This window comes from Poromitra crassiceps, assembly GCF_964638095.1.
Source record: "Poromitra crassiceps genome assembly, chromosome: 4".
NCBI lineage: Eukaryota > Metazoa > Chordata > Actinopteri > Beryciformes > Melamphaidae > Poromitra > Poromitra crassiceps.
The window spans coordinates 2,082,311-2,108,680 of NC_139626.1; the positions used below are offsets into that span (position 1 = coordinate 2,082,311).

The 26,370-nt window shown below is 45.1% G+C and overlaps 1 protein-coding gene across 1 annotated transcript; it reads right to left on the minus strand.

The window, feature by feature from the left end:
- Positions 1-1,222: 1,222 nt before the first annotated feature.
- LOC310775147 (synaptic vesicle membrane protein VAT-1 homolog) lies at positions 1,223-24,864 on the minus strand. The gene is made up of 6 exons (XM_083635242.1): positions 24,368-24,864; positions 16,775-16,982; positions 11,387-11,557; positions 10,984-11,073; positions 10,116-10,354; positions 1,223-4,809 (listed from the first exon to the last, which is right to left on the minus strand). The coding sequence occupies exons 1-6, from the start codon at positions 24,716-24,718 to the stop codon at positions 4,597-4,599; spliced, it is 1,272 nt and encodes a 423-aa protein (XP_083491368.1). The 5' UTR covers positions 24,719-24,864; the 3' UTR covers positions 1,223-4,596.
- Between the last annotated feature and the right edge of the window lie 1,506 nt (positions 24,865-26,370).

A 26,370-nucleotide genomic window follows, 5' to 3' on the forward strand; every position in this document is an offset into this window, starting at 1 on the left:
GGGCTTCTCAGTGTTGATAATCAGTGCTTTGTATTTGAGGTAAAATGAGAGAAAACTGTCTTCTGGATGGATCATTACGCCAGAGTGCATAAAAAAATCTGACAATTAAACTTTGTCTGGCTTATTGAGAAATGCTTGACACCTCATTAAACACAACTTAGGGCCTTTTTATTTATTTATTTAATTGTTCATGTATTTATTTAAATGACTTCAGCATACATCAGGACACAACTCAACACTTTGTTCAATTATTTGTAACATTCATAATGGGTTTGTCTGTTACCACAATCTTCCACCAAAATACACAGCGGAGTACAAAAGTGAGCAGTGTGAACCAATTATGAACCGATTATCATGACACCCCTAAATGAAACGTTGCTCTAATGAATCAGTCCAGCTAACAGCATGTAGGGTGTGTTTGTGTAAAGGCAGGGCCGCCGCACCCTATACGCAGAGTACGCAGACTGCGTAGGGCATCATGTGACTGAGGGCACCAAAAAAAAATAAAAAAATTGGTGCCCTCAGTCAGGCCACTCACTGAACAGCAGGCCAGGCGCCGCCTACTGGTTTACTAGTGGTTTTATTACTTTATTCAGGGTTAAAGTGGGTGCATCTCATTGTAAAATTGGACTCGGCCCAAATTGGGCTTCAAACGGCCCAAATTGGGCTTCAAACGGCCCAAATCTGTCTTCAACCGGCCCAAATCTGGCTTCAAACGCCCCAAATCGGGCTTAAAACAGCACAAATCTGGCTTCAAACGGCCCAAATTGGGCTTCAAACGGCCCAAATTGGGCTTCAAACGGCCCAAATCTGGCTTCAACTGGCCCAAATCTGGCTTCAAACGACCCAAATCGGGCTTCAAACGGCCCAAATCTGGCTTCAAACAGCCCAAATCTGGCTTCAAACGGCCCAAATTGGGCTTCAAACAGCCCAAATTTTTCGCCGCCGCCCTTCGGACGCCGGCACGCACATCGGCACGCACGTCATGGGTGCACTTCTCCTGGTTCTGTGACTTGCAGGAGCTTGGTGGGTGGGTGGCATCGTTAAGGCTATGGGTGCACTTCTCCCTCCTCCTATGCCTCCCTTCTTTGTTCCAACCATGACCATGACCATGCTGTTCTTATGGTCACCAGTAGAGATCAGTGAAAGACAAAGTTACTCTTCATGCTCTGAGCACCATGGAACCAGTTCAAAAATTCACAACCTTGGAGGAAGATAATTTGACAACACTTTAATAACACTTTAGACAGGTTAGTGCCACATCAACATAGCTAGATAAGAAGGCATATGTGTATTAAAAAAAACATAATTATTACAAGCTTGCCAGCCGTGAACCTCTCAAATAATGCAACAACTACAACACGACAGTCATGGATGCAGAAACATCAGTCACACCAATTATTGAGACGACAAAAGGGAGTCAAACGTTTTTACAAGTTATTGTTTACAGTCTTGGATAACATCATGACTTTTGACAAGATGAATACACTCTGGATAGAGAACAACAAAATATTTAGAATCTACCGGTAGTTTATACAGTACTGCAATTGAAATGTAATGATAATTGTGCAGTTGAACAAAAAGTGTGTGGGCCTGTGTGCAAGGGTCAATGCTTATTATAAAACAAATAACTTTAGTAGCCGATTGTGCATATTATGTGATGGTTTGATGAGGCTGTATCAAGTCTGAGTAGTAGTTCGTGCTCGTTTTGAATAGCAAAATTATTATTGGTTTTGAGTTGTTGCGTTGAGGTTAGGCAATATATAAGATTAGTGTATGACAGCAGGTTATAATGGAGTTGTTTGTATTACTGAAGTTTAGGCATTGCAATTTAAATGAGCTTTTTTTGACGTTTAAGTAATTTTCAATTAAGTTGTTTCTTTTAAGTTGTATGATAGTTTTGAATGATTAGGACGTACACCCATAAACATAATCGTACATGGGAGCCATCAGACGGCTGAAAGGTAACTAGCACAGACATAGGGCCTATGCTCAGTTCAACAAGGACCTAAAAAATGCAGTTGCTTAGCAACTTCAGTCACTTAGATGGATCCAGATGTAGATACTAGATACTTGCCCCGCTGGCAAGCAATAAAGAAGCAAGGCATCTTTCTTGAATATTGAAGTTTACACATTCAGTTTTATGATTATGTATTGCAATATTTAGGCGCAATCTCCCGGACAGCTTGCAGTTGACCTAATGTGAGTATTTGAATGCAATTGCATGCCTTCTCTCAAACCATTTAGCAGTTGTTCAATATTTGCTCGCAAGAATGAACAGACTCCAATGACCGGTTATAAAATATCTCTTCACCAATTGTTCCTTAAAATGTGTGAAGTGAAGGCTACTGTCAACAGAATCTAATGGCTTGTCATCTGATCATCATCTTCTATTCTAATCTAAAAATAAAGTAAATGTTATTGTGTCCCCTTTCCTGCTTATGGTGTCCATATATCAGAGATGAACACAGTTAAATTCCTCTGGTGAAAATGCTATTTTTTATTGGCTAATTTATGAGTGTGCATTTCAGGAAACTAGGTTGGTAACATAACATCTGCATCAATGGTGCTGTCAGGCATAAGGCTTGTGGGGTCAATACTGAGTGTCGATGCATGAACAACCCCTACACACATTTAGAATGCTCACATTGGCAATACGGTACTCAGTCAGTATAACTTCATATGGTGAGTGGCAATACTTCCGCTAGGACCACAAGCGAGCAAGAAAGAGACTCCAATTCCCATTCCAAATCCACACCGGGTTTTACTTCATACTTAGAGGAGGAAAACTATAGCCAAACTTAACAATAGTTTTCCAGGTCACCGAGAGAAATGTCACAAATGTAAATAACAAATGATCAGAGACATTTTGTTATTAGTCCTTTTTCTAGAAATCAAAAGAAAAAGCGAGCTGAAGAGGGGAGCAAGTTTAGAGAGAGTTGAACCCCAGTGGGGAGGAGAGGAGGGGGGTTGAGTTGGTGTGGGGAGGATGAGGAGGAAAGTGCTCTCTCTCTCTCTCTCTCTCTCTCTCTCTCTCTCTCTCTCTCTCTCTCTCTCTCTCTCTCTCTCTCTCTCTCTCTCTCTCTCTCTCTCTCTCTCTCTCTCTCTCTCTCTCTCTCTCTCTCCTTTTTGTCTCTGTATTGTGCGTCATCGGCTCATCGCATTGAATTACATCCACATCTGGCGAAAACATCTGTATCCTCTGCACACTCAGCCACTAAGGTCATTAAGCAGATATGCAAAGCAATGAAAATGAATAACATGAAAGGCTAATAAGCCATCATTATATAAGAGCTTTGGCATGCCACTGACACGTAATACAAAACGCTTAGGAAAACATACAGTTTTGACATACAAGCAATTAAGCATCATCCCAATTTTTCTCCAAAAAAGGTTTTCGCCTATTTGGAAGAGGAATCCTTGAGATAAAAAGCTAGTTCTGTAAACCTGGCACAAGGCGTTGTGATTCTGAAGAGGCACTGCATGAGTTATGAAGGCCATGGATCACAGTAGAAGCCCTAGGCCTAGAGAGGAAGCTACAGCCTTCACAGTGTGCCAAACTGTTCGAGCTCCAGCTCAGCAAGACAATTGTTTGGAGGAAAATAACCTCGTAATCTTTGCCAAGGCAGGGAAGTCCCACTCTCATTGTGATTCACAGTTGGCTTGACGCCAGTGGAGACAGTTGGCTTTTGATTTGTTACACTCGGGTTGGAAAATATATAACGAGCAATCAAACAAAAGCACACCAAGATAATGGCCTTGTGTTAATATTAAACAGCTACTGTATATCATCAACAAAACAATCGCACGAGGCTGCTTTTGAAAGCTTCCTCTAGAGAGGCCAATTCATATTAGCCAAAAAAAAAAAAAGCTAAGCTAGGCTACATCATTAATCGAAAAAGGGAGTACGGTACATGAAAATACGTAGTGGTGTTGTCTCATCGTTACGCAAAATTAGTAGTGGATCACAATCCATGAAATTAGACTATCACCAACAGGTCTTCTTACATCAATACTGGAGGACAATACGTGGGGTTGGCTGGGTTACTTTGAAAATGTATTCCATTACAGTTAGCCTACTTCATCAAAATGGTCACGCTTAACCAAACTCAGTAATGTATTCTGATTATTTACCTGAGGTACAAGGTACACATAGGAAAAGGTGAAAAATTAGTTCAGGAAGTTAATTTCAAGTTTGCATACAGACACACATTTTCTTCTGTGTCTTATTTTAAAATTTATAAATGGCCTTCTGCCCCCCCCCCCTCCTTTTTTTTTTTAGGTATTCCCAATAACAATCATCTAAATTTCCCACAAGGATCTGTAATCAGAATACATTATTGTTTTAGGTAACATAACATAATACAGTTATTATTATTTTCTTTGTATCAACACCGTTACTAAGCAACCCTGAAATACACTATACATATTGCACAACAAATCTTCAGAAATACTCTGGAAAATACTGACGAAGTCAAAGAATTAATGGCATCTTGGTTTTTCTTTTTTGGACAGCTGAACAACAGAGAACATCAGAGAACATCAGAGAACATCATTGTGGAAGTGCTTGAAAATACCATTCAAATAAACTCTTACTCAATTCTCCTCGGCCTTGACTTCCTCTGTGTTGGCCACCTCTATCTTCTCTTCGTTGACGCTGGCTTCCGTTTTGTCCGCCGCTTCTCCCGGCTCCGCTTCTCCCGGCTCAGGGCTGGATTTCGGCTTGTCTTCCTCCTTTTTGGGTTCGGGAAGAAGGATGATTTTCCCAATGTTGTGGCGATCGTGCATGCGCCTCATTGCATCACCCACCTGGCAAAAGACAGAGGAGCAATTGTACAGATTAGACAGTTCCCCCCTTAAAAAGAGGGAATCCCTTATTTAACCCATTGATACCTGATGCAGCATTTGTGTGTGTATCCCTTTAAGACCGCGAACCGCGTTAACGCTGAAGTAAGTTCCGCAACCATTTTCTCCGCCGGCGGAGGCATAACAACGCATTTCTATAAATCATAGAAATGCGCTGTTTTCGTAAATCTCTCTCCCCTGTGTGCAAACACACAGACAGGATTCTCCCTAATCACACTCAACATGGAAGCATCCTCTCTGAGTGACTCCTGTCTACTCCTGAACCCAGTGAGTCACACACTCAAACCGTAATGTCTGATGCCACGGCAACATCACATCACCATCACCATCACCTAGCAACAGCAGCTGAGGACCGTCTCATCCGATGGGGTGACAGAGGTTGGCTCGCTCCGCTGGGAGCTTCCAGTGTCTGACGCACTGAAAGCATCAATGGACTTCCTGCATTTACTCACACAGTGGACGAGCTTCAACAGTGTTTCTCAGTCCAGTGTGTGATGGTTAAAGCCTTATGTCGGACGAGCTTCAACAAGTGTTTCTCAGTCCAGTGTGTGATGGTTAAAGCCTTATGTCGGACGAGCTTCAACAGTGTTTCTCAGTCCAGTGTGTGATGGTTAAAGCCTTATGTCGGACGAGCTTCAACAAGTGTTTCTCAGTCCAGTGTGTGATGGTTAAAGCCTTATGTCGGACGAGCTTCAACAAGTGTTTCTCAGTCCAGTGTGTGATGGTTAAAGCCTTATGTCGGATGAGCTTCAACAAGTGTTTCTCAGTCCAGTGTGTGATGGTTAAAGCCTTATGTCGGATGAGCTTCAACAAGTGTTTCTCAGTCCAGTGTGTGATGGTTAAAGCCTTATGTCGGACGAGCTTCAACAAGTGTTTCTCAGTCCAGTGTGTGATGGTTAAAGCCTTATGTCGGACGAGCTTCAACAAGTGTTTCTCAGTCCAGTGTGTGATGGTTAAAGCCTTATGTCGGACGAGCTTCAACAAGTGTTTCTCAGTCCAGTGTGTGATGGTTAAAGCCTTATGTCGGACGAGCTTCAACAAGTGTTTCTCAGTCCAGTGTGTGATGGTTAAAGCCTTATGTCGGACGAGCTTCAACAAGTGTTTCTCAGTCCAGTGTGTGATGGTTAAAGCCTTATGTCGGATGAGCTTCAACAAGTGTTTCTCAGTCCAGTGTGTGATGGTTAAAGCCTTATGTCGGATGAGCTTCAACAAGTGTTTCTCAGTCCAGTGTGTGATGGTTAAAGCCTTATGTCGGAAGAGCTTCAACAAGTGTTTCTCAGTCCAGTGTGTGATGGTTAAAGCCTTATGTCGGACGAGCTTCAACAGTGTTTCTCAGTCCAGTGTGTGATGGTTAAAGCCTTATGTCGGACGAGCTTCAACAGTGTTTCTCAGTCCAGTGTGTGATGGTTAAAGCCTTATGTCGGACGAGCTTCAACAAGTGTTTCTCAGTCCAGTGTGTGATGGTTAAAGCCTTATGTCGGACGAGCTTCAACAAGTGTTTCTCAGTCCAGTGTGTGATGGTTAAAGCCTTATGTCGGATGAGCTTCAACAAGTGTTTCTCAGTCCAGTGTGTGATGGTTAAAGCCTTATGTCGGATGAGCTTCAACAAGTGTTTCTCAGTCCAGTGTGTGATGGTTAAAGCCTTATGTCGGACGAGCTTCAACAAGTGTTTCTCAGTCCAGTGTGTGATGGTTAAAGCCTTATGTCGGACGAGCTTCAACAAGTGTTTCTCAGTCCAGTGTGTGATGGTTAAAGCCTTATGTCGGACGAGCTTCAACAAGTGTTTCTCAGTCCAGTGTGTGATGGTTAAAGCCTTATGTCGGACGAGCTTCAACAAGTGTTTCTCAGTCCAGTGTGTGGTGGTTAAAGCCTTATGTCGGACGAGCTTCAACAAGTGTTTCTCAGTCCAGTGTGTGATGGTTAAAGCCTTATGTCGGACGAGCTTCAACAAGTGTTTCTCAGTCCAGTGTGTGATGGTTAAAGCCTTATGTCGGACGAGCTTCAACAAGTGTTTCTCAGTCCAGTGTGTGATGGTTAAAGCCTTATGTCGGACGAGCTTCAACAGTGTTTCTCAGTCCAGTGTGTGATGGTTAAAGCCTTATGTCGATGAGCTTCAACAGTGTTTCTCAGTCCAGTGTGTGATGGTTAAAGCCTTATGTCGGACGAGCTTCAACAGTGTTTCTCAGTCCAGTGTGTGATGGTTAAAGCCTTATGTCGGACGAGCTTCAACAAGTGTTTCTCAGTCCAGTGTGTGATGGTTAAAGCCTTATGTCGGACGAGCTTCAACAAGTGTTTCTCAGTCCAGTGTGTGATGGTTAAAGCCTTATGTCGATGAGCTTCAACAAGTGTTTCTCAGTCCAGTGTGTGATGGTTAAAGCCTTATGTCGGACGAGCTTCAACAGTGTTTCTCAGTCCAGTGTGTGATGGTTAAAGCCTTATGTCGATGAGCTTCAACAGTGTTTCTCAGTCCAGTGTGTGATGGTTAAAGCCTTATGTCGATGAGCTTCAACAAGTGTTTCTCAGTCCAGTGTGTGATGGTTAAAGCCTTATGTCGATGAGCTTCAACAAGTGTTTCTCAGTCCAGTGTGTGATGGTTAAAGCCTTATGTCGGATGAGCTTCAACAAGTGTTTCTCAGTCCAGTGTGTGATGGTTAAAGCCTTATGTCGGACGAGCTTCAACAAGTGTTTCTCAGTCCAGTGTGTGATGGTTAAAGCCTTATGTCGGACGAGCTTCAACAAGTGTTTCTCAGTCCAGTGTGTGATGGTTAAAGCCTTATGTCGATGAGCTTCAACAGTGTTTCTCAGTCCAGTGTGTGATGGTTAAAGCCTTATGTCGATGAGCTTCAACAATGTTTCTCAGTCCAGTGTGTGATGGTTAAAGCCTTATGTCGATGAGCTTCAACAAGTGTTTCTCAGTCCAGTGTGTGATGGTTAAAGCCTTATGTCGATGAGCTTCAACAAGTGTTTCTCAGTCCAGTGTGTGATGGTTAAAGCCTTATGTCGGACGAGCTTCAACAAGTGTTTCTCAGTCCAGTGTGTGATGGTTAAAGCCTTATGTCGATGAGCTTCAACAGTGTTTCTCAGTCCAGTGTGTGATGGTTAAAGCCTTATGTCGATGAGCTTCAACAGTGTTTCTCAGTCCAGTGTGTGATGGTTAAAGCCTTATGTCGATGAGCTTCAACAAGTGTTTCTCAGTCCAGTGTGTGATGGTTAAAGCCTTATGTCGATGAGCTTCAACAAGTGTTTCTCAGTCCAGTGTGTGATGGTTAAAGCCTTATGTCGGATGAGCTTCAACAAGTGTTTCTCAGTCCAGTGTGTGATGGTTAAAGCCTTATGTCGGACGAGCTTCAACAAGTGTTTCTCAGTCCAGTGTGTGATGGTTAAAGCCTTATGTCGGACGAGCTTCAACAAGTGTTTCTCAGTCCAGTGTGTGATGGTTAAAGCCTTATGTCGGACGAGCTTCAACAAGTGTTTCTCAGTCCAGTGTGTGATGGTTAAAGCCTTATGTCGGACGAGCTTCAACAAGTGTTTCTCAGTCCAGTGTGTGATGGTTAAAGCCTTATGTCGGACGAGCTTCAACAAGTGTTTCTCAGTCCAGTGTGTGATGGTTAAAGCCTTATGTCGATGAGCTTCAACAAGTGTTTCTCAGTCCAGTGTGTGATGGTTAAAGCCTTATGTCGGACGAGCTTCAACAAGTGTTTCTCAGTCCAGTGTGTGATGGTTAAAGTCTTATGTCGGACGAGCTTCAACAGTGTTTCTCAGTCCAGTGTGTGATGGTTAAAGCCTTATGTCGGACGAGCTTCAACAGTGTTTCTCAGTCCAGTGTGTGATGGTTAAAGCCTTATGTCGATGAGCTTCAACAGTGTTTCTCAGTCCAGTGTGTGATGGTTAAAGTCTTATGTCGATGAGCTTCAACAGTGTTTCTCAGTCCAGTGTGTGATGGTTAAAGCCTTATGTCGATGAGCTTCAACAAGTGTTTCTCAGTCCAGTGTGTGATGGTTAAAGCCTTATGTCGGACGAGCTTCAACAAGTGTTTCTCAGTCCAGTGTGTGATGGTTAAAGCCTTATGTCGATGAGCTTCAACAGTGTTTCTCAGTCCAGTGTGTGATGGTTAAAGCCTTATGTCGATGAGCTTCAACAAGTGTTTCTCAGTCCAGTGTGTGATGGTTAAAGCCTTACGTCGATGAGCTTCAACAAGTGTTTCTCAGTCCAGTGTGTGATGGTTAAAGCCTTATGTCGATGAGCTTCAACAGTGTTTCTCAGTCCAGTGTGTGATGGTTAAAGCCTTATGTCGGACGAGCTTCAACAAGTGTTTCTCAGTCCAGTGTGTGATGGTTAAAGCCTTATGTCGGACGAGCTTCAACAAGTGTTTCTCAGTCCAGTGTGTGATGGTTAAAGCCTTATGTCGGACGAGCTTCAACAAGTGTTTCTCAGTCCAGTGTGTGATGGTTAAAGCCTTATGTCGATGAGCTTCAACAAGTGTTTCTCAGTCCAGTGTGTGATGGTTAAAGTCTTATGTCGGATGAGCTTCAACAAGTGTTTCTCAGTCCAGTGTGTGATGGTTAAAGCCTTATGTCGATGAGCTTCAACAAGTGTTTCTCAGTCCAGTGTGTGATGGTTAAAGCCTTATGTCGGACGAGCTTCAACAAGTGTTTCTCAGTCCAGTGTGTGATGGTTAAAGCCTTATGTCGGACGAGCTTCAACAAGTGTTTCTCAGTCCAGTGTGTGATGGTTAAAGCCTTATGTCGGATGAGCTTCAACAGTGTTTCTCAGTCCAGTGTGTGATGGTTAAAGCCTTATGTCGGACGAGCTTCAACAGTGTTTTTCAGTCCAGTGTGTGATGGTTAAAGCCTTATGTCGATGAGCTTCAACAAGTGTTTCTCAGTCCAGTGTGTGATGGTTAAAGCCTTATGTCGATGAGCTTCAACAGTGTTTCTCAGTCCAGTGTGTGATGGTTAAAGCCTTATGTCGGGCTAAAGCTGCAACAACTTGTGGCTGGCCTACCCACTGTGGGGGGGGGGGGGGGGGGGTCTGCTTCATTTGATAGAAACAGTAGAGACAAGATATAAAAAACTGTTAAAAAATAAATGCCGCATTTGACAATTTCAACATTATGAAATTCATACTGCAGAATACTCGAGATTCTCTTGCATAGATATACATAACGACTTCTAAAACCGGCATGCTTAAAAGGCCTACTCATCTGACATGTGACAGATAAATGCTACGTTGAGGCTTGTTATACTGACCTCCTCAAAGTGGTAGGTGGAGTCAATGCGGGGCTTGATCTTCCCCTGGCCGTAGAGCTCCATCAGCGTGGCCATGGTCCGGACGATGAGCTGCTCGTCGCTCATGTGCCCCAGGTGGAAGCCACACACCGCCTTGTTGGCCTGCATTAGCTTCAGCGTGGTGATGGACAGCTGGTTGTACCAGGTCTTCGCCATGGCCAGCAGGTTCTTCTTCTGGCCCGTCACGCAATTGGCTGCACCTGGAATGAGAGTTAGAATAGAATAGAATAGAATAGAATAGAATAGAAGTCAGTGAGTCCAGACCATCAATTGTTATGTCTAGCATGTCCCTTTAGAGACTGGTTACAGGCTAAAGTTTATCACAAGGCTATGATTTTAAAGCAATAGGGACATTACAAAAAATATAAATATTTCATTATTGTTATTATTATCAGATTCATATTGATGATAGAGCTAAATCCTAAGGGAATATTATTTTGGCAGCCGTTTTCATTTTGAGTCAGATTCCTTTAGCAGGTAGGAGAGTGTGAGTGTGAGGTAGTACGTCAAGTCTCACACCAGATGTGTGGTGTGTGTGTGTGTGTGTGTGTGTGTGTGTGTGTGTGTGTGTGTGTGTGTGTGTGTGTGTGTGTGTGTGTGTGTGTGTGTGTGTGTGTGTGTGTGTGTGTGTGTGTGTGTGTGTGTGTGGTGGGTGTTGGCTATCCTCAGAGTCCTCTTGAATGGAAAACTGATTTGTATGCCAAAATGTCAAACTGTTACATCCAGAATGAGATCATTCGGAACTCAGGTTAAACCTCAAGTTAAATTAACAATATTTCTCAATATAATATTTCTCTCAACTCAAAGAATGTCTGTCTACATGCCTTACCAAACACTATAAGTGTGCCCATAGGTTTCAACAAATTGTAGCCTTTTTGGGTGTCGGAGCCACCAAGTGGGTCCAGGACTATATCCACTCCTGGGGGGAGGGAGAGAGGGTGAGAGAGAGAGAGAGAGAGAGAGAGAGAGAGAGACAGAGAGAGAGAGAGAGAGAGAGAGAGAGAGAATGGGTGGAGATAAGAATGAGGGTGAGAAACAGTTCTTTGTGTCAACTTGAAAATAAAGTGTAAAATAAAAAACAAACTGTACCAGTGCAATGAAATGAAAGAAAAAACAACTTGGCCTGTCTGTTTATGGTATTAACCAACAGTTTAGCAAATTGTATTAAACTGATGTTTCATATTTTTGCCTAAACACGTTAAAATATGTAGTACATGAGTTGCTGATCTCACCCTTAGGGCTTATTTTGCGGATTTCCTCCACATAGTCCTTGGTGCGGTAGTCGATGGCGTGAGTGACTCCGCCCTGGACAATGGTCTCGTGTTTGGAGGCTGATGCCGTGCCAAAAACGGTCACATCCTGCACAGTCTGACACAGCTGAGTGGCAGCGATACCCACGCCACCTACAGGCACAGAGATGACATTACCACAAACTGCTCTTCCACATTCCGCAGTATAAATACCGTCAAATTCTGCATGATCTCTCGCCGTTATGCTAGGTGATTTAAGCACGGAAAATGAAAAACATTCTTGCCATTTCAACTTTAATTCCAAGAGTAACTAGGTATTTATTAGCATGGCACAGGCCAAGAATTCATAGCTACTTCACATTTAAATAGTTCTCATGTGCCAAATATGAATCACACTCAGAAAAGCCAAGTGCAGTAAATAAATACAGGGATCTGCCTGAAATGTGTTTGCACAGGAACAAAGTCCAGACAGGCACACAGACACAGCATGACCTCCTCATCAGTGCAGGTTGTACAATGAATAGTAGAATATTGTACATGTAGAGTCTACATATACATTCAGCATTCTATCATGTATACTGTCTGGCAGTGTGGCTTCTTACAGTATAGAATGTCAGAGATAAGCGATGCATTAGAACACCCATATATAGATATTTGTACTGAATAAGATGGAAATGCATGCACTAAGCATACTGAGCATTGTGGAGCATGAATCAAAAGTGGCATAGTGCAGCGTTTCTCAACCACTGGGGCGCGGCCCACTGGTGGGCCATCTAGTGTGCCACAGAGGACCTTCTACTTCTTCTTTTATGGTTTTGATTGGCGGTTGGCAACCAGCTTAGAGGAGCATTACCGCCACCTACTGTTTTTTTTTCTTCCAACTTTATAAAAACTACAACTACCGTATATAACTATAACTAACTATAACTATTAACTATATACGATTTCCACCCAACGTACTTCCATACAGAATACTGTCCAGACTATGAGATTATCTCAGACGCTGTCTGGGCCGGTGCAAATGCTTCATTTAGTGTTTTAACCAAATCATCCGCAGATACATCAACAATATTCAAGAACTTCGTAGGCGCATCCAACACCATCTTAATCCGAGACAGTTGACGGTCGGAGAGACGGCACCCGGTACGGGATGGGTTTAGCACCCCAGCCTGGCTCTCTCGTGAGGGAGAAATCCACAAACGCTACGGATTAGCCTCCCGAAAATCTGTGTAAACATCGGCGCGGCCTGGGGTCCTGCAGGCTAGAGCGAGGTGCTCGCCGCAGGCGAATGACGTGCAGCGCACAGGCCTTCGTGAGGCATCCTCTCTGCCCATGGTACGCCATGATGGTACGGCATGGTAGGATTGCCTTTTCCCCCAGGGAGGGTCTTGTGAGACGAAGGAGGAGCGCGGCCGGGAAAACCACAGGGCCTGAGCCTCCATGCACCGAAGGGTCTTTCAATACTGCGGTGTAGCCAGGCCAAATCATTCAAAACAATAAGCATTTTGCTTTTAGGAGCATCGTGCCAGCGCGCTGTTCCAAAACGTGTCAACGTGTGTCGTTGCCTGGGAAACGCACATCCCATAATACAACTGTTTGCATCGCATCCCATAATAGTATGATGATACTTGGGATGCCATTGCGAACATAGATGCAAACAGGTTAGCTAAACGTTTAGCGTCGCCAGCGAGGGCCCCCACCGTTGCGGTCGGGGTACGTTTTGAAATCCCTCCAGGCCTGAAATCTTTTTCTAGGGGAAACACTGGTGTTAGGATGCTTACATTAACTAACCTGCAGAACTCGTGAAATACTGAACTTACCCGATTTACTCGGCTGCTGCAGCAACAGCATCTTTCATCCCTTTCTGTCTTTCTGTGTCTGTTCAGGGTGAATTTAACATCCCTTTCTGTGTCTGTTCAGGGTGAATTTGAGGCTGTTTCAATGAATCAGTTCTCCAGCCTCAACAACTCACACTTAATGATAACAAGACGGTGAGGCTGAGAGAAGTTGTGATTCATGACACACAGAGGAAACCTTGAGGAGAAGCAGCTAAAAGATGAATGGCGATCACCTTGTTGCTAAGGAACCACTGTGATTGGTTGATGCCTGTTGCTAAGGAACCACTGTGATTGGTTGATGCTTGTTGCTAAGGAACCACTGTGATTGGTTGATGGGAGCAGTATATCAACTAGAATGGAAACATAGAACAGCATCAAACTCAGTATACCAACAAATACCAAGAGCCACCAGGAGGAGTGCAACGTTTTTGTAATCAGAGTACTTTTATCTATCACATCTAGAATATTTATCCAATTAGACTGACTTTTCCTGCTTACTATACTGTACATGCATTGTCAGGAGACATTTTAAACAAAATAAAATTGAATAATGTTTTGTAGATTTTACTCTATAAAACTATGCAAACAAACTCACATGGAGGCGGCTTTTTGTGTAAGCCCAGCGCATAATGGATGAAATAATACTGTGATTAAGATGTGGAGAAGCATGATAGGCTGTTTGTCTAAGAGTGATAACCACACCCCCAATAAAGCTGTCTGTTTTCACATCAGAGGTTATGGCCGCCCAAACCTGCCCAATATACCATGAGTTATTATATATTATAACTGAGTTATATATACTATATAGTTATATATAATATATACTCAGTTATAACTGAGTTATTCTCTACTGTCTTTGATTATGTCTTCAATCTTCAAGTCTCAGCACTGACTGAATTGTGGAAAGTAAAATACATGACAGCAACTGAATTATTAATGGAGCAATACAACTGTAGTTTATGACGGGAAGGAATTATTAGGATAGCTTGTAGTAGTAGCCTATAGGGAAGCATGTAAATTGAAGAAGGGGGGGGACCCCAGTCAATAAAAGCAGTATAGAAGAGGAATATGACCATTCTGCAGTGTATGCTAACTTAATTATTTTCATAATCAACGTTTTTTTATCAAGTTTTTAAACACAGCCATTGATCCCATAGAGACAGTCGGCATGTGTGGGAAGTGGGAACGCCCACAAAATGTAAACGGCTGGCACGCGAGTGGGGTAAAACCACCCATATATCTCAATGGGCTGACTCACCAAAAGACGGTGCTGTGGCTCTAAACTACAGGTTTGTGGATTCTAGAGCAGAACACAAGACGTCTGCTCAGATGTGCGTTTACTGCGGTGGTTAAATCCCAGATCGTGTCTGCCTGGGCTGGGCTATCAGCTAAATTCTAACTTTGATGAATGGATCGAACGGGGGATTTACCCCACCCTGACCACGCCCCCAGCCAGGCTGAGCCAGCTAACCCAGCGTCTCTGACGAGACATCGCCTCAACTAGGGATGCAGCGGTTTGAGTTTTTGATGGTATGATAACCTTGGACAAAAATACCACGGTTTCACGGTATCGCGGTATTGCAGACCATTTGTGTTTTTACAATAGCCGAAATATTCCCATACATCCGATGTCATCTTTTTAGATGGGGGAAAGTTCAGGGGGCTCCTTGCGTTCTCCTGCTTCAGCCATGATCACACACGGTTGTAAACACAGTCAGGGACAGCTCCTCTCTGCTGTGCTCTAGTCTAGGTAGGCATGCAGCCAGGGGGAGGGGCCACGTAAGCTGCACTCTACAAGTGACCTACTTTGTTTTGGGGAAACAGCTGATACCGTGAGGAAGGTATGACGGCAAATCTTAGTGGTTTTGATACCGTGATGTTTTCAAACCGCGATATACCTTCAAACGGTATACCGCAGCATCCCTAGCCTCAACCTATAGGTGCTTTCTGCAGAATTTAAATTTGCTTTTATGTGACTTATCGTCTGTACATAATAATGCCATCAAAAGGAGCATGGACCTGCTCCTTGTTATGTGGAGGCTATATGTTTTCACTACAGACAATATTAATTATGATAAACAGGACACATTTCTCCTTCATGGTCTTGGAGCTGTTTTTTTAAATGTCATGTGTTGCCAAAGCAACCATGCCTGATAATGATCTAGTTTGCCATTTTATAAATGAGCTGCCCAGAGGCCGTGTCTGTGGTTCACACACACGCACGCACGCACGCACACACACACACACACACACACACACACACACACACACACACACACACACACACACACGCTCACACACACACACACGCATGCACACACGCACGCTCGCACGCTCGCCCGCACGCACGCACGCACGCACACACACACACACACACACACGCATGCATGCACGCACGCACGCACACACACACACACTTCACACGATGTCTTCACCTTTGGTTGTTAATTTCCTACACGTGGCTGCATTCAGAGAGGTGATCAGTGACCTGCAATGACCCAGCTGACAGCTGTAATATATACAGAACAGCCAGAAGACTCAGATATCTTCAATGGGCTTATTGGACAAAACCCAATCTTGTACTATAGACATACTGTAATATAATAATAATATAATATAATATATAATATATATATAGACATACTGTAATATAACTATAGACATACTGTAATATGAGTCTCCTACAGTATAATGACTCCACTCAATTCTTATTGCTTGAGACTTGACTTGAAAAGGTTTCTAAGGTCTTGACTTGAGATCTTCTGGTTTTTTTAAACGATTTAGATCCATGAGATTTGTTCGAGCAGATGAGTGAATTTAAATTTAAAGCGTTTTCTGAATTTGTATGGAATGATTGGAATTCTTGAAGTTGAAACTGATTATAGAGATCAAACTCATGATGCTCTTACCAAGTTTGATCATAACCAAACCATGTTGCATTGAAAAGTCTTAGATATTTACTTTTCTTTGAGAAAGAAATTGATACTGGTCTCTTGATTTGTTCTGACATGACTTGATGCTCTCCATTTAGACTTGGAACTTGACTTGGACACACCTGTGTTGCTAAGCCCTTGTTCACAGAGGCCGCCCAACGTAAGTAGAACTGAAGCTTGAAGCAGGCACAAGCTGAACGGACGCCTAACCGTTCACACAAGAAGCCTTCTCTTTTCCTCTCGGCGCACCTTGAACCCGCCCACAACTCCCATTGGCTTCATGCCTGGCTTGACGCGTCACGCTTGGAAAATAGGCGCGAATCCTGAACAATCGCTTGAGCAAGGCTTGAGCGTGGCTTCGGCGTGGCGCGCGCGCGGGGTGGTGTGAACGGCTTCGCCTGTTAACAAGGACGCCTAACTGAAACTTGTGGGTTCAGCGTAGGTAGAGCTTAGGTTGAGCGTTGCTTCGGCATCCTGTGTGAACGGGGGCTAGTTTGCTGTGTGTGTGTGTGTGTGTGTGTGTGTGTGTGTCTGTGTGTGTGTGTGTGTGTTGTGTGTGTGTGTGTGTGTGTGTGTATGCGCGCCTCTCTGCGTCTTACCTGCTGCCATGTGGATGAGAATGCTCTTGCCTGGCCGGATGTTGCCCATCTCAAACAGCATCATGTAGGCGGTCAGATAGTTGACGGGGAGAGCCGCGCCCTCCTCGAAGCTCATTGGCTCAGGCATGAGGAAGGTGTGTTCGGCCGGAACCACCACCGACTCCTGCCACACGCCACTGCGGCTCAACACGATCACACGATCCCCCACCTGAGAGAGGGAGGGAGAGAGACAACCACGTTAGTGAGGAGAGAGGGAGGGAGAGAGACAACCACGTTAGTGAGGAGAGAGGGAGAGAGAGAGACAACCACGTTAGTGAGGAGAGAGGGAGGGAGAGAGACAACCACGTTAGTGAGGAGAGAGGGAGGGAGAGAGACAACCACGTTAGTGAGGAGAGAGGGAGGGAGAGAGACAAGCACGTTAGTGAGGAGAGAGGGAGGGAGAGAGACAACCACGTTAGTGAGGAGAGAGGGAGGGAGAGAGACAACCACGTTAGTGAGGAGAGAGGGAGAGAGAGAGACAACCACGTTAGTGAGGAGAGAGGGAGGGAGAGAGACAACCACGTTAGTGAGGAGAGAGGGAGGGAGAGAGACAAGCACGTTAGTGAGGAGAGAGGGAGGGAGAGAGACAAGCACGTTAGTGAGGAGAGAGGGAGGGAGAGAGACAACCGCGTTAGTGAGGAGAGAGGGAGGGAGAGAGACAAGCACGTTAGTGAGGAGAGAGGGAGACAACCGCGTTAGTGAGGAGAGAGGGAGGGAGAGAGACAACCACGTTAGTGAGGAGAGAGGGAGGGAGAGAGACAAGCACGTTAGTGAGGAGAGAGGGAGGGAGAGAGACAACCACGTTAGTGAGGAGAGAGGGAGGGAGAGAGACAACCAGGTTAGTGAGGAGAGAGGGAGGGAGAGAGACAACCACGTTAGTGAGGAGAGAGGGAGGGAGAGAGACAAGCACGTTAGTGAGGAGAGAGGGAGGGAGAGAGACAACCACGTTAGTGAGGAGAGAGGGAGGGAGAGAGACAAGCACGTTAGTGAGGAGAGAGGGAGGGAGAGAGACAACCGCGTTAGTGAGGAGAGAGGGAGGGAGAGAGACAACCACGTTAGTGAGGAGAGAGGGAGGGAGAGAGACAACCGCGTTAGTGAGGAGAGAGGGAGGGAGAGAGACAACCACGTTAGTGAGGAGAGAGGGAGGGAGAGAGACAAGCACGTTAGTGAGGAGAAAGGGAGGGAGAGAGACAAGCACGTTAGTGAGGAGAGAGGGAGGGAGAGAGACAACCGCGTTAGTGAGGAGAGAGGGAGGGAGAGAGACAACCGCGTTAGTGAGGAGAGAGGGAGGGAGAGAGACAAGCACGTTAGTGAGGAGAGAGGGAGGGAGAGAGACAAGCACGTTAGTGAGGAGAGAGGGAGGGAGAGAGACAACCGCGTTAGTGAGGAGAGAGGGAGGGAGAGAGACAAGCACGTTAGTGAGGAGAGAGGGAGGGAGAGAGACAAGCACGTTAGTGAGGAGAGAGGGAGGGAGAGAGACAACCGCGTTAGTGAGGAGAGAGGGAGGGAGAGAGACAAGCACGTTAGTGAGGAGAGAGGGAGGGAGAGAGACAACCGCGTTAGTGAGGAGAGAGGGAGGGAGAGACAACCGCGTTAGTGAGGAGAGAGGAGGGAGAGAGGCAACCACGTTAGTGAGGAGAGAGGGAGGGAGGGGGAGAGACAACCACGTTAGTGAGGAGAGAGGGAGGGAGGGAGAGAGACAAGCACGTTAGTGAGGAGAGAGGGAGGGAGAGAGACAACCACGTTAGTGAGGAGAGAGGGAGGGAGAGAGAGAGACAAGCACGTTAGTGAGGAGAGAGGGAGGGAGAGAGACAACCACGTTAGTGAGGAGAGAGGGAGGGAGGGGGAGAGGCAACCACGTTAGTGAGGAGAGAGGGAGGGAGGGGGAGAGACAACCACGTTAGTGAGGAGAGAGGGAGGGAGAGAGAGAGACAAGCACGTTAGTGAGGAGAGAGGGAGGGAGAGAGACAACCACGTTAGTGAGGAGAGAGGGAGGGAGAGAGAGAGACAAGCACGTTAGTGAGGAGAGAGGGAGGGAGAGAGACAACCACGTTAGTGAGGAGAGAGGGAGGGAGAGAGACAACCACGTTAGTGAGGAGAGAGGGAGGGAGAGAGACAACCACGTTAGTGAGGAGAGAGGGAGGGAGAGAGACAACCACGTTAGTGAGGAGAGAGGGAGGGAGAGAGAGAGACAACCACGTTAGTGAGGAGAGAGGGAGGGAGAGAGACAACCACGTTAGTGAGGAGAGAGGGAGGGAGAGAGACAACCGCGTTAGTGAGGAGAGAGGGAGGGAGAGAGACAACCACATTAGTGAGGAGAGAGGGAGGGAGAGAGACAACCACGTTAGTGAGGAGAGAGGGAGGGAGAGAGACAACCAGGTTAGTGAGGAGAGAAGGAGGGAGAGAGACAACCACGTTAGTGAGGAGAGAGGGAGGGAGAGAGACAACCACGTTAGTGAGGAGAGAGGGAGGGAGAGAGACAACCGCGTTAGTGAGGAGAGAGGGAGGGAGAGAGACAACCACGTTAGTGAGGAGAGAAGGAGGGAGAGAGACAACCACGTTAGTGAGGAGAGAGGGAGGGAGAGAGACAACCACGTTAGTGAGGAGAGAGGGAGGGAGAGAGAGAGACAACCACGTTAGTGAGGAGAGAGGGAGGGAGAGAGACAACCACGTTAGTGAGGAGAGAGGGAGGGAGAGAGACAACCACGTTAGTGAGGAGAGAGGGAGGGAGAGAGACAAGCACGTTAGTGAGGAGAGAGGGAGGGAGAGAGACAACCACGTTAGTGAGGAGAGAGGGAGGGAGAGAGACAACCACGTTAGTGAGGAGAGAGGGAGGGAGAGAGACAACCACGTTAGTGAGGAGAGAGGGAGGGAGAGAGACAACCGCGTTAGTGAGGAGAGAGGGAGGGAGAGAAGGCACAGAAGTGAAGGAAGGGAGGCTAGGACGCATCTATCCATGAAGGCCCCGCCCATTTCCGTCCTCGAGGTTTGCCGCCATTTAGAATTTGGTCCAAAATGACTTTTTCGCTAATCCTCCTACAAATTTGGTCCAATATTCACCAAACCATGACACACACAGCATGACACACACAGCATGACACACACAGCATGACACACACAGCATGACACACACAGCATGACACACACAGCATGACACACACAGCATGACACACACAGCATGACACACACAGCATGACACACACAGCATGACACACACACACACACACACACACACACACACACACACACACACACACACAGCATGACACACACACACACAGCATGTCTGGACTGTTCTGCACAAAACCTCTGTCACATTTTCTTTTATGTCCACACCATCTTCAACTTGGTTTGGTGGGTGGAGTCCCACTATAAACCATCATATCTGTGTTATTTCACCTTTGATTGAAAAATGCTTCGGCCAGATTAAAAACAACATATGACGTCATGTTGTTGACTGATGTTTTTTCTCTAAATGTGCACGTTAGTTATTTTCCTTGTTAGGTGTAGCAGTGCCTGGTGGAGATCTGCATTCTACCGGGTGCACTTGCAACTTGGACACGGCATTATTTATTGTGTAAGAACTCTACATACAATTCAGACAACCTAGATTTTTTTTTGCCTTGCTCTGGACAGATAGTGAAACTTTCTCAGTTGCTCTCCACTGTACGAGTCGGGACAGGGGGCTTATAGCACTGACTCATCACTGACTGACTGCACTGTCAACAGTTCACTGGTGCTGGAAAACATGCACACAGACAAAAACAAAAAAACAAAGGGCACAGAGGAAAGAGGTCTAATCCGACCGTGAGTGCTGCAGCGCTTCCTGTTAACATGGCTTCAAGATCACTAGGCCACGCCCCCTTCCTGCTGCGCACGCACACACACACACACACACACCCGTGACAATAGACAGATCACACATACACACACACACACTCACAAAGAAATATTTACACATAAAGACATGCACACACACCATATTAAAACACTATATCAATACACAAGGTCACACACATTTTGCATATGACTGCTCCTGTAGTAGTAGTAGTAATAATAATAATAATAATAATAATAATAATAATAATAATAATAGTTTTCATGCTTTCCATTCTTCTATGGGTTGAGAAAATTGTGCAACCCTTGGTCTTATAAATAAGGATCAAATGCATGGTGGTCAAAAGCAACAAGTCTGTCTTTCTCAGCTCCTGGAAAGTTGACATTTTGGAGATTTTGGAGGGTTTCACAGCAACATGTAAAATGGACCAGTAGTGTAGCAGCATCTTAAACAGGGATGAAACAAGCCCATCAAAAATGCGTATTTGCCTAAATGCTTGTGTGTATTTCTTTCAAGAAAGCTGGTTGAATGAAGGACAGAAATGGCTGTTTCCATCGGGGTATCATGAGGATGAATCAGCAATAGACTGTGGAAGTTTGATCTCTTCACATCTGCTCTGGGTCTCAACATCACATACTTCTTATAGCAAACGGCTTCAGCCAAGGGCTGGGCGATATGACTTAAAACCAATATCACTATCAAGACTACGATGAATGAATGAATGATTATTTCTTTCAAACGCTTTTAACATTGCCTAGTGGAGATAAAAATGCATGATAAAGCACACTTGAGAGAAAATATACAAGTAGGTAGAGAAGAACCTATGGACCATCATAATGCAATGCAATATCAAGAGGAAACATATTTTGGAAGGACAAAGTAGCCTAGGTACACTTCTCTGCTACTCTAAAAAGGTGGTAATATTAAATAACAATAAATACCACAGCAATAGAAAAAGTGTATAACCAACAAATCAAGGATATTGTATATTATTAGAGAGAGGGATATACTGTAGCTGAACAATATAGCCACAAGCTGAGGAAATGACAACATACGATCACAGAAGAAATCATTCGAGAAAAGTTTCACATCTAGACATGGGCATTGATGATGTCATAGACATTGTGACATCATCAGTGATGTCATAAGTCACTGATGATGTCAGACCCACTGGTGATGTCCTAGATATTGTGACATCATCACTCAGTGATGTCCATAAATCCTTCCCTGCTGAAGTGTTTTAATTGGACGACTCTTGCTCACAGCCCAGCCAATAAAGCCTGAACCTGCGGCAAAAACAGAACATCGACCAAGCCCAAGACTCAGATGCCCATGGACTCGGTGGCTTGTTTTAAGGAGTTCATGAATGCATGCATTGGGGAATTATTAATTGATTGATTGGTTCAGTGGTGTAGTCTACCTTTTTTCAGAGGGTATACTGACTCTGACCCGAGGGGGGGGGGGGGGGGGGTGTTAACCGGAAGTGGGCGTGGTTTCGGCCGGAAGTGGGCGGAGATTCGGCCCATTTTTTGTTGTTGTTGTTCCTCCCCAAATTTACAGCTATCAGCTATCAGCTTCATCTTGCTTCTTCGCTATTCTCTCGCCTGAAGATTTGTTTACTGACGTGGAGAAAGCCCCACGTGATAGCCACCCGTCAATCTCTCTCTCTCTCTCTCTCTCTCTCTCTCTCTCTCTCTCTCTCTCTCTCTCTCTCTCTCTCTCTCTCTCTCTGCTCAATGCTGTAACACCATTTTATTTTTAAATTCAGTTGACTTTGCCATTTCCCACGGATATTGTCGCGTTTTTCCTTCATGGCTTGACAGAAAAAGTCTGCCTTCACGCGCCTCGTCGGCTTGAAAATAGAACTCACGCCTAAAAACAATAAAATCGACACAGCTCAGGCGAGGCGTGGGTACACGCAAGGTTCACGTTGAGGCGCCCTGTGTACACGGCCCTCATTGACTAAAAAGGACGCCTATTTGTGCGCTTTGTAACACATAGAGCGCACAGGGTGAATTTTATGAATGGAAAGTGAAAACGATACGTATCATACCGCATTTCCCAGTGCGCATACGCAAATCTGAGTCATTTCGCAGTGTATACGCCGTATACCTGCGTATCACGTAGACTACTCCACTGGGTTGGTTGGTTGGTTGATTGATTAATTAATTAAGCCCTACTCTTTGAGTGGTCTGGAAAAGCCCCACTGTTTCAGCCACAGACAGGCCCAAGGAAAGCACGCTCAGCACTCCCCCCTCACTCTCTCTCTCTCTCTCACAGGGCTTGGCTTTCTGCTGCTGCTCCTGGTGTTACTGCGGTCTGGTGTCTTGTGGCCTTGCTGCTCCCTTCCAAAAATGAGGTGCTGGAATGCACCACTCCCCCCTATAGGATTCTTGTTCTTGGGAGCGTGGAGAGGAGAAAGAAGAGGAAGAGGAGGAGGAGGAGGAGGGAAATTCCAGACTGACACTGAGGGACAGGGAGGAGGTGGATTTCCACATAGGGAAACGCGCATGCTGGAAAGATGGCTGATTCAAAGGTCAGGTCTGTGGATCAAGCAGACTGGCTCTTGTCATGACGGCGTTATCGCTCTCCAGTGAGGAGGCCTGTCAATATGTCATCTCATTTCACTATTCAGTCACAAACTGGCCAGCAGGTTGGTTAAGGAGGCATTTGAGTCCTCTAAGATGCGTTGCTTTGATTCTTAGCACTGACAGTGTCAATCCACCCACATCTGAAAACATCAGAATGAAAACTAGCTACCATAAGCAAAATATTAGATGAGATAAATATAAACTAAGAAAAATTAACTAAACAGTTTCTGAGTCTTTCTTAAAGATATAGAAGCTACTGAAATGCATAACTATTTGTCTGATGGTAATACTATGGCCATGTCAAATTGTAACACTGTCTGGAGATGATATCGCTCGACATCTCAAATTTTTAGTTTTTGTTTATTTTATTTTATTTTATTTCTTTCAGTCACGTGTCTTAACTCTTTATTAACATTCGTTCAGCACAGTTTTGTGACATGAGCTAATGGATGTTGTTTGCAATAATGCTCCTGTGGTTTTATCGTCTATATGGCTTCGTTATAGCTGCAGGCAACAAGAAGGCTCCAAATGGCCCAATCTATGGTTCATTGGATTTTAAAGTGCACTTCTCACCACTAACATCAGGTTGAGCTAGTCTGACTCATCTCTCCTCACCCTGCCTGTCACAGTGCCACTCTGCACTCTAGTCGAATACTGTCCAATAGCCTAAAGCAGAAATGCCATAAAAACAATCAATAAAAGCTCACAAACCATAGCAGATATTGACAGGCGGACCTGGGGAATTTTATTGGGTCAGACAACATTTCTCAATTTTTCAATATTATTTAGTTTATGACAAGAGGTAACACCCAACTTTAAAATACAGCCTGGAATTATGGGACTTGGTTTGGTCAAGATTTGTGAGGCAGAACAGCCAGTGGTGTGTGTGATGTCAGTGGTTCAATGGAGGCGTAGTATGCATGCAGCAGATCCAACCAGTTTTCACTTAGCCCAACTCTAACAAGAGGCAGAAGCTATTGGGTGAATTGTAATGTTTTGTTGGAATGATAGCTTCCAGTGAAAGCATCATACTCTTGGGCCCTCCCTGGCACATGATTGGACACCTCTGATTCTGGGCTTAGGGGGGATCCCCCTGGTCTGATAGAGCATATATGGCTTACTCACTTTTCTCTCCTTCACATCCTCCCCGACGGCTTCCACCACCCCGGAGCCCTCCATGCCCATGGTGACAGGCGGGGAGGGCAGCAGCTCGTACAGCCCCTGCCTGGCCAGCAGCTCGGCGAAGTTGAGCCCGCACGCCTTGAGGCGCACCAGGAGCTCCCCGCCCTGCAGCTTGCTCTGTTGGGTCTTCACCTGCAGCTTCACCTTGTCGTAGCCCCCATACCCCGTGAGGACCAGAGCCCGGCAGCCAGGGAGAGACTCTTCCACATCGTCTGCTTTCTTCTCCTGTGCTAGCTCGGTTTGCTGTTGTTGATTTTGTTGTGGTTGATCAGCTGCTGCCTCTTCGCCAGACATGATGGACACTTCCGATGTGCGCTTCCTCGGCTTAAAATTCACTAGTTCTGCCTGTTTAGGGCGTTCCTGGAAAAATCACTCTATCAGGAGGAAAATAAAAGAAAATCGGAGTACACTGATGTCTATAGTTTATATTGATTTATAGTTATAAAGTAGATTAAACTTACGGGACGCAATCGTATATCTATGCAAAATCAGGTTATTTCTGCGTGGTTTCCCAGTGTACAGTCTGTCTGCTCAAAAAGTGGCCAGTGTCAAGTCAGCCAAATTCATAATGGATGTTCCGGTTTAAATTTTCAAAATAAAACGCCCTTGGATGACTGTGTTGAAACATTTTTGAGTAATCCCTAGTCCGTCGTCTTGCTTGCCACACTATCTCCGTTTTACACAGGCTCCTATAAAAGTGAAAATAATGCATTACAAATATATAATATAATTAGGGAGGAATATTTTGTTATGGACTTGTGGTCAATGAAAATGTTTTTAACCCGAAATGTGATAGACTTTAACTCAATATTCAATGTAATGATTCCAATATTGTTGTACGATTTCATTGTTCTGTAGCCTACGCTCCAATACATGTTGTTCTCTTGAAATGAGAGGGGAGGGGGAGTAGACATATGCGTTTATTTTACATGTCAAATGCGTAACTTCCTGTATTTTTGCAGCTATCTCCGGTTAGTTTGACGCAGCTGAAAAAGTGACAGATCCGTTATGTTGTTGGCAGCAAGGAGCGCAGAGCAGAGAGCCAGAGGGCAGTGGCGAGCTTCAAACCACGGAGAGTGGAGTACTGGCAGAGAAAGAATGGGATTATTTGAGCAACAGGTGAATGCATGCATAGCACGGGGGCAGTGCTGTTCAACGGGTAAATAACTGTTTACAAGCAATGATTTACTGGTAGCCTGTAAAAAGGTGAGCAAACTAGTGTGAGTATCCAGTTGGTGGCCATACAAAGGTTCATGCTACTTAATAGGGTGTAGCTAGCCTATATGCATTTTTATTGTAAAGATATTTGTAAAAAGATGGCTTAACACTACAAGATAGGCAAATCAAGTTGAGATCATAGAGTATATTCCAATGTAGGCCTATTAGTGTTTTTACACACGGCCTCGCCCGTCCTGCAGCTCGCTGAGCTGCCCCTGCAGCTCGCCAAGCTGGACCTGCAGCCTGCAACTCGGCTGCTGTGGGGCCAATGAGACCGGCATCACTGATAATGTCAGATTTAGGACATCACTGATGAAGTCATCAGTGGGATTTATGACATCACTGATTATGTCACAGTGGGATTTATGACATCACGGATTATGTCACAATAGGATTTATGACATCACTGATGATGTCACAGTGGGATTTATGACATCACAGTGGGACAATCCCAATGGGATCTCATCATGCCAGTCATCGCTGAGTGTGTCGGACAGGAAGTGAAGGGATGGTGAGACGGATAGAGATGTTAAAGGGCAGGAAATATCTTGTTTAACAGAGACACACATGGCAGGTCAAGGCCGCCATTTTCTATTTCCTCAACTCTGAAGTAAGCTGTCACCGAGGCATGGGGAAGGGCTCGATCTGAACAGATATGCACACAGGCAAGTGTGTGTGTGCATACACACACACACACACACACACACACACACACACACACACACACA

Excerpts from the sequence above, each read along its gene's own strand:
- LOC310775147 (XM_083635242.1), bottom strand. The coding sequence starts at position 24,718 with ATGTCTGGCGAAGAGGCAGCAGCTGATCAACCACAACAAAATCAACAA. Across the intron at positions 11,074-11,386 it reads CCGCAAAATAAGCCCTAAGG|GAGTGGATATAGTCCTGGAC; the intron begins GTGAGATCAGCA and ends CCCTCCCCCCAG. Across the intron at positions 4,810-10,115 it reads CCACCTACCACTTTGAGGAG|GTGGGTGATGCAATGAGGCG; the intron begins GTCAGTATAACA and ends GTCTTTTGCCAG.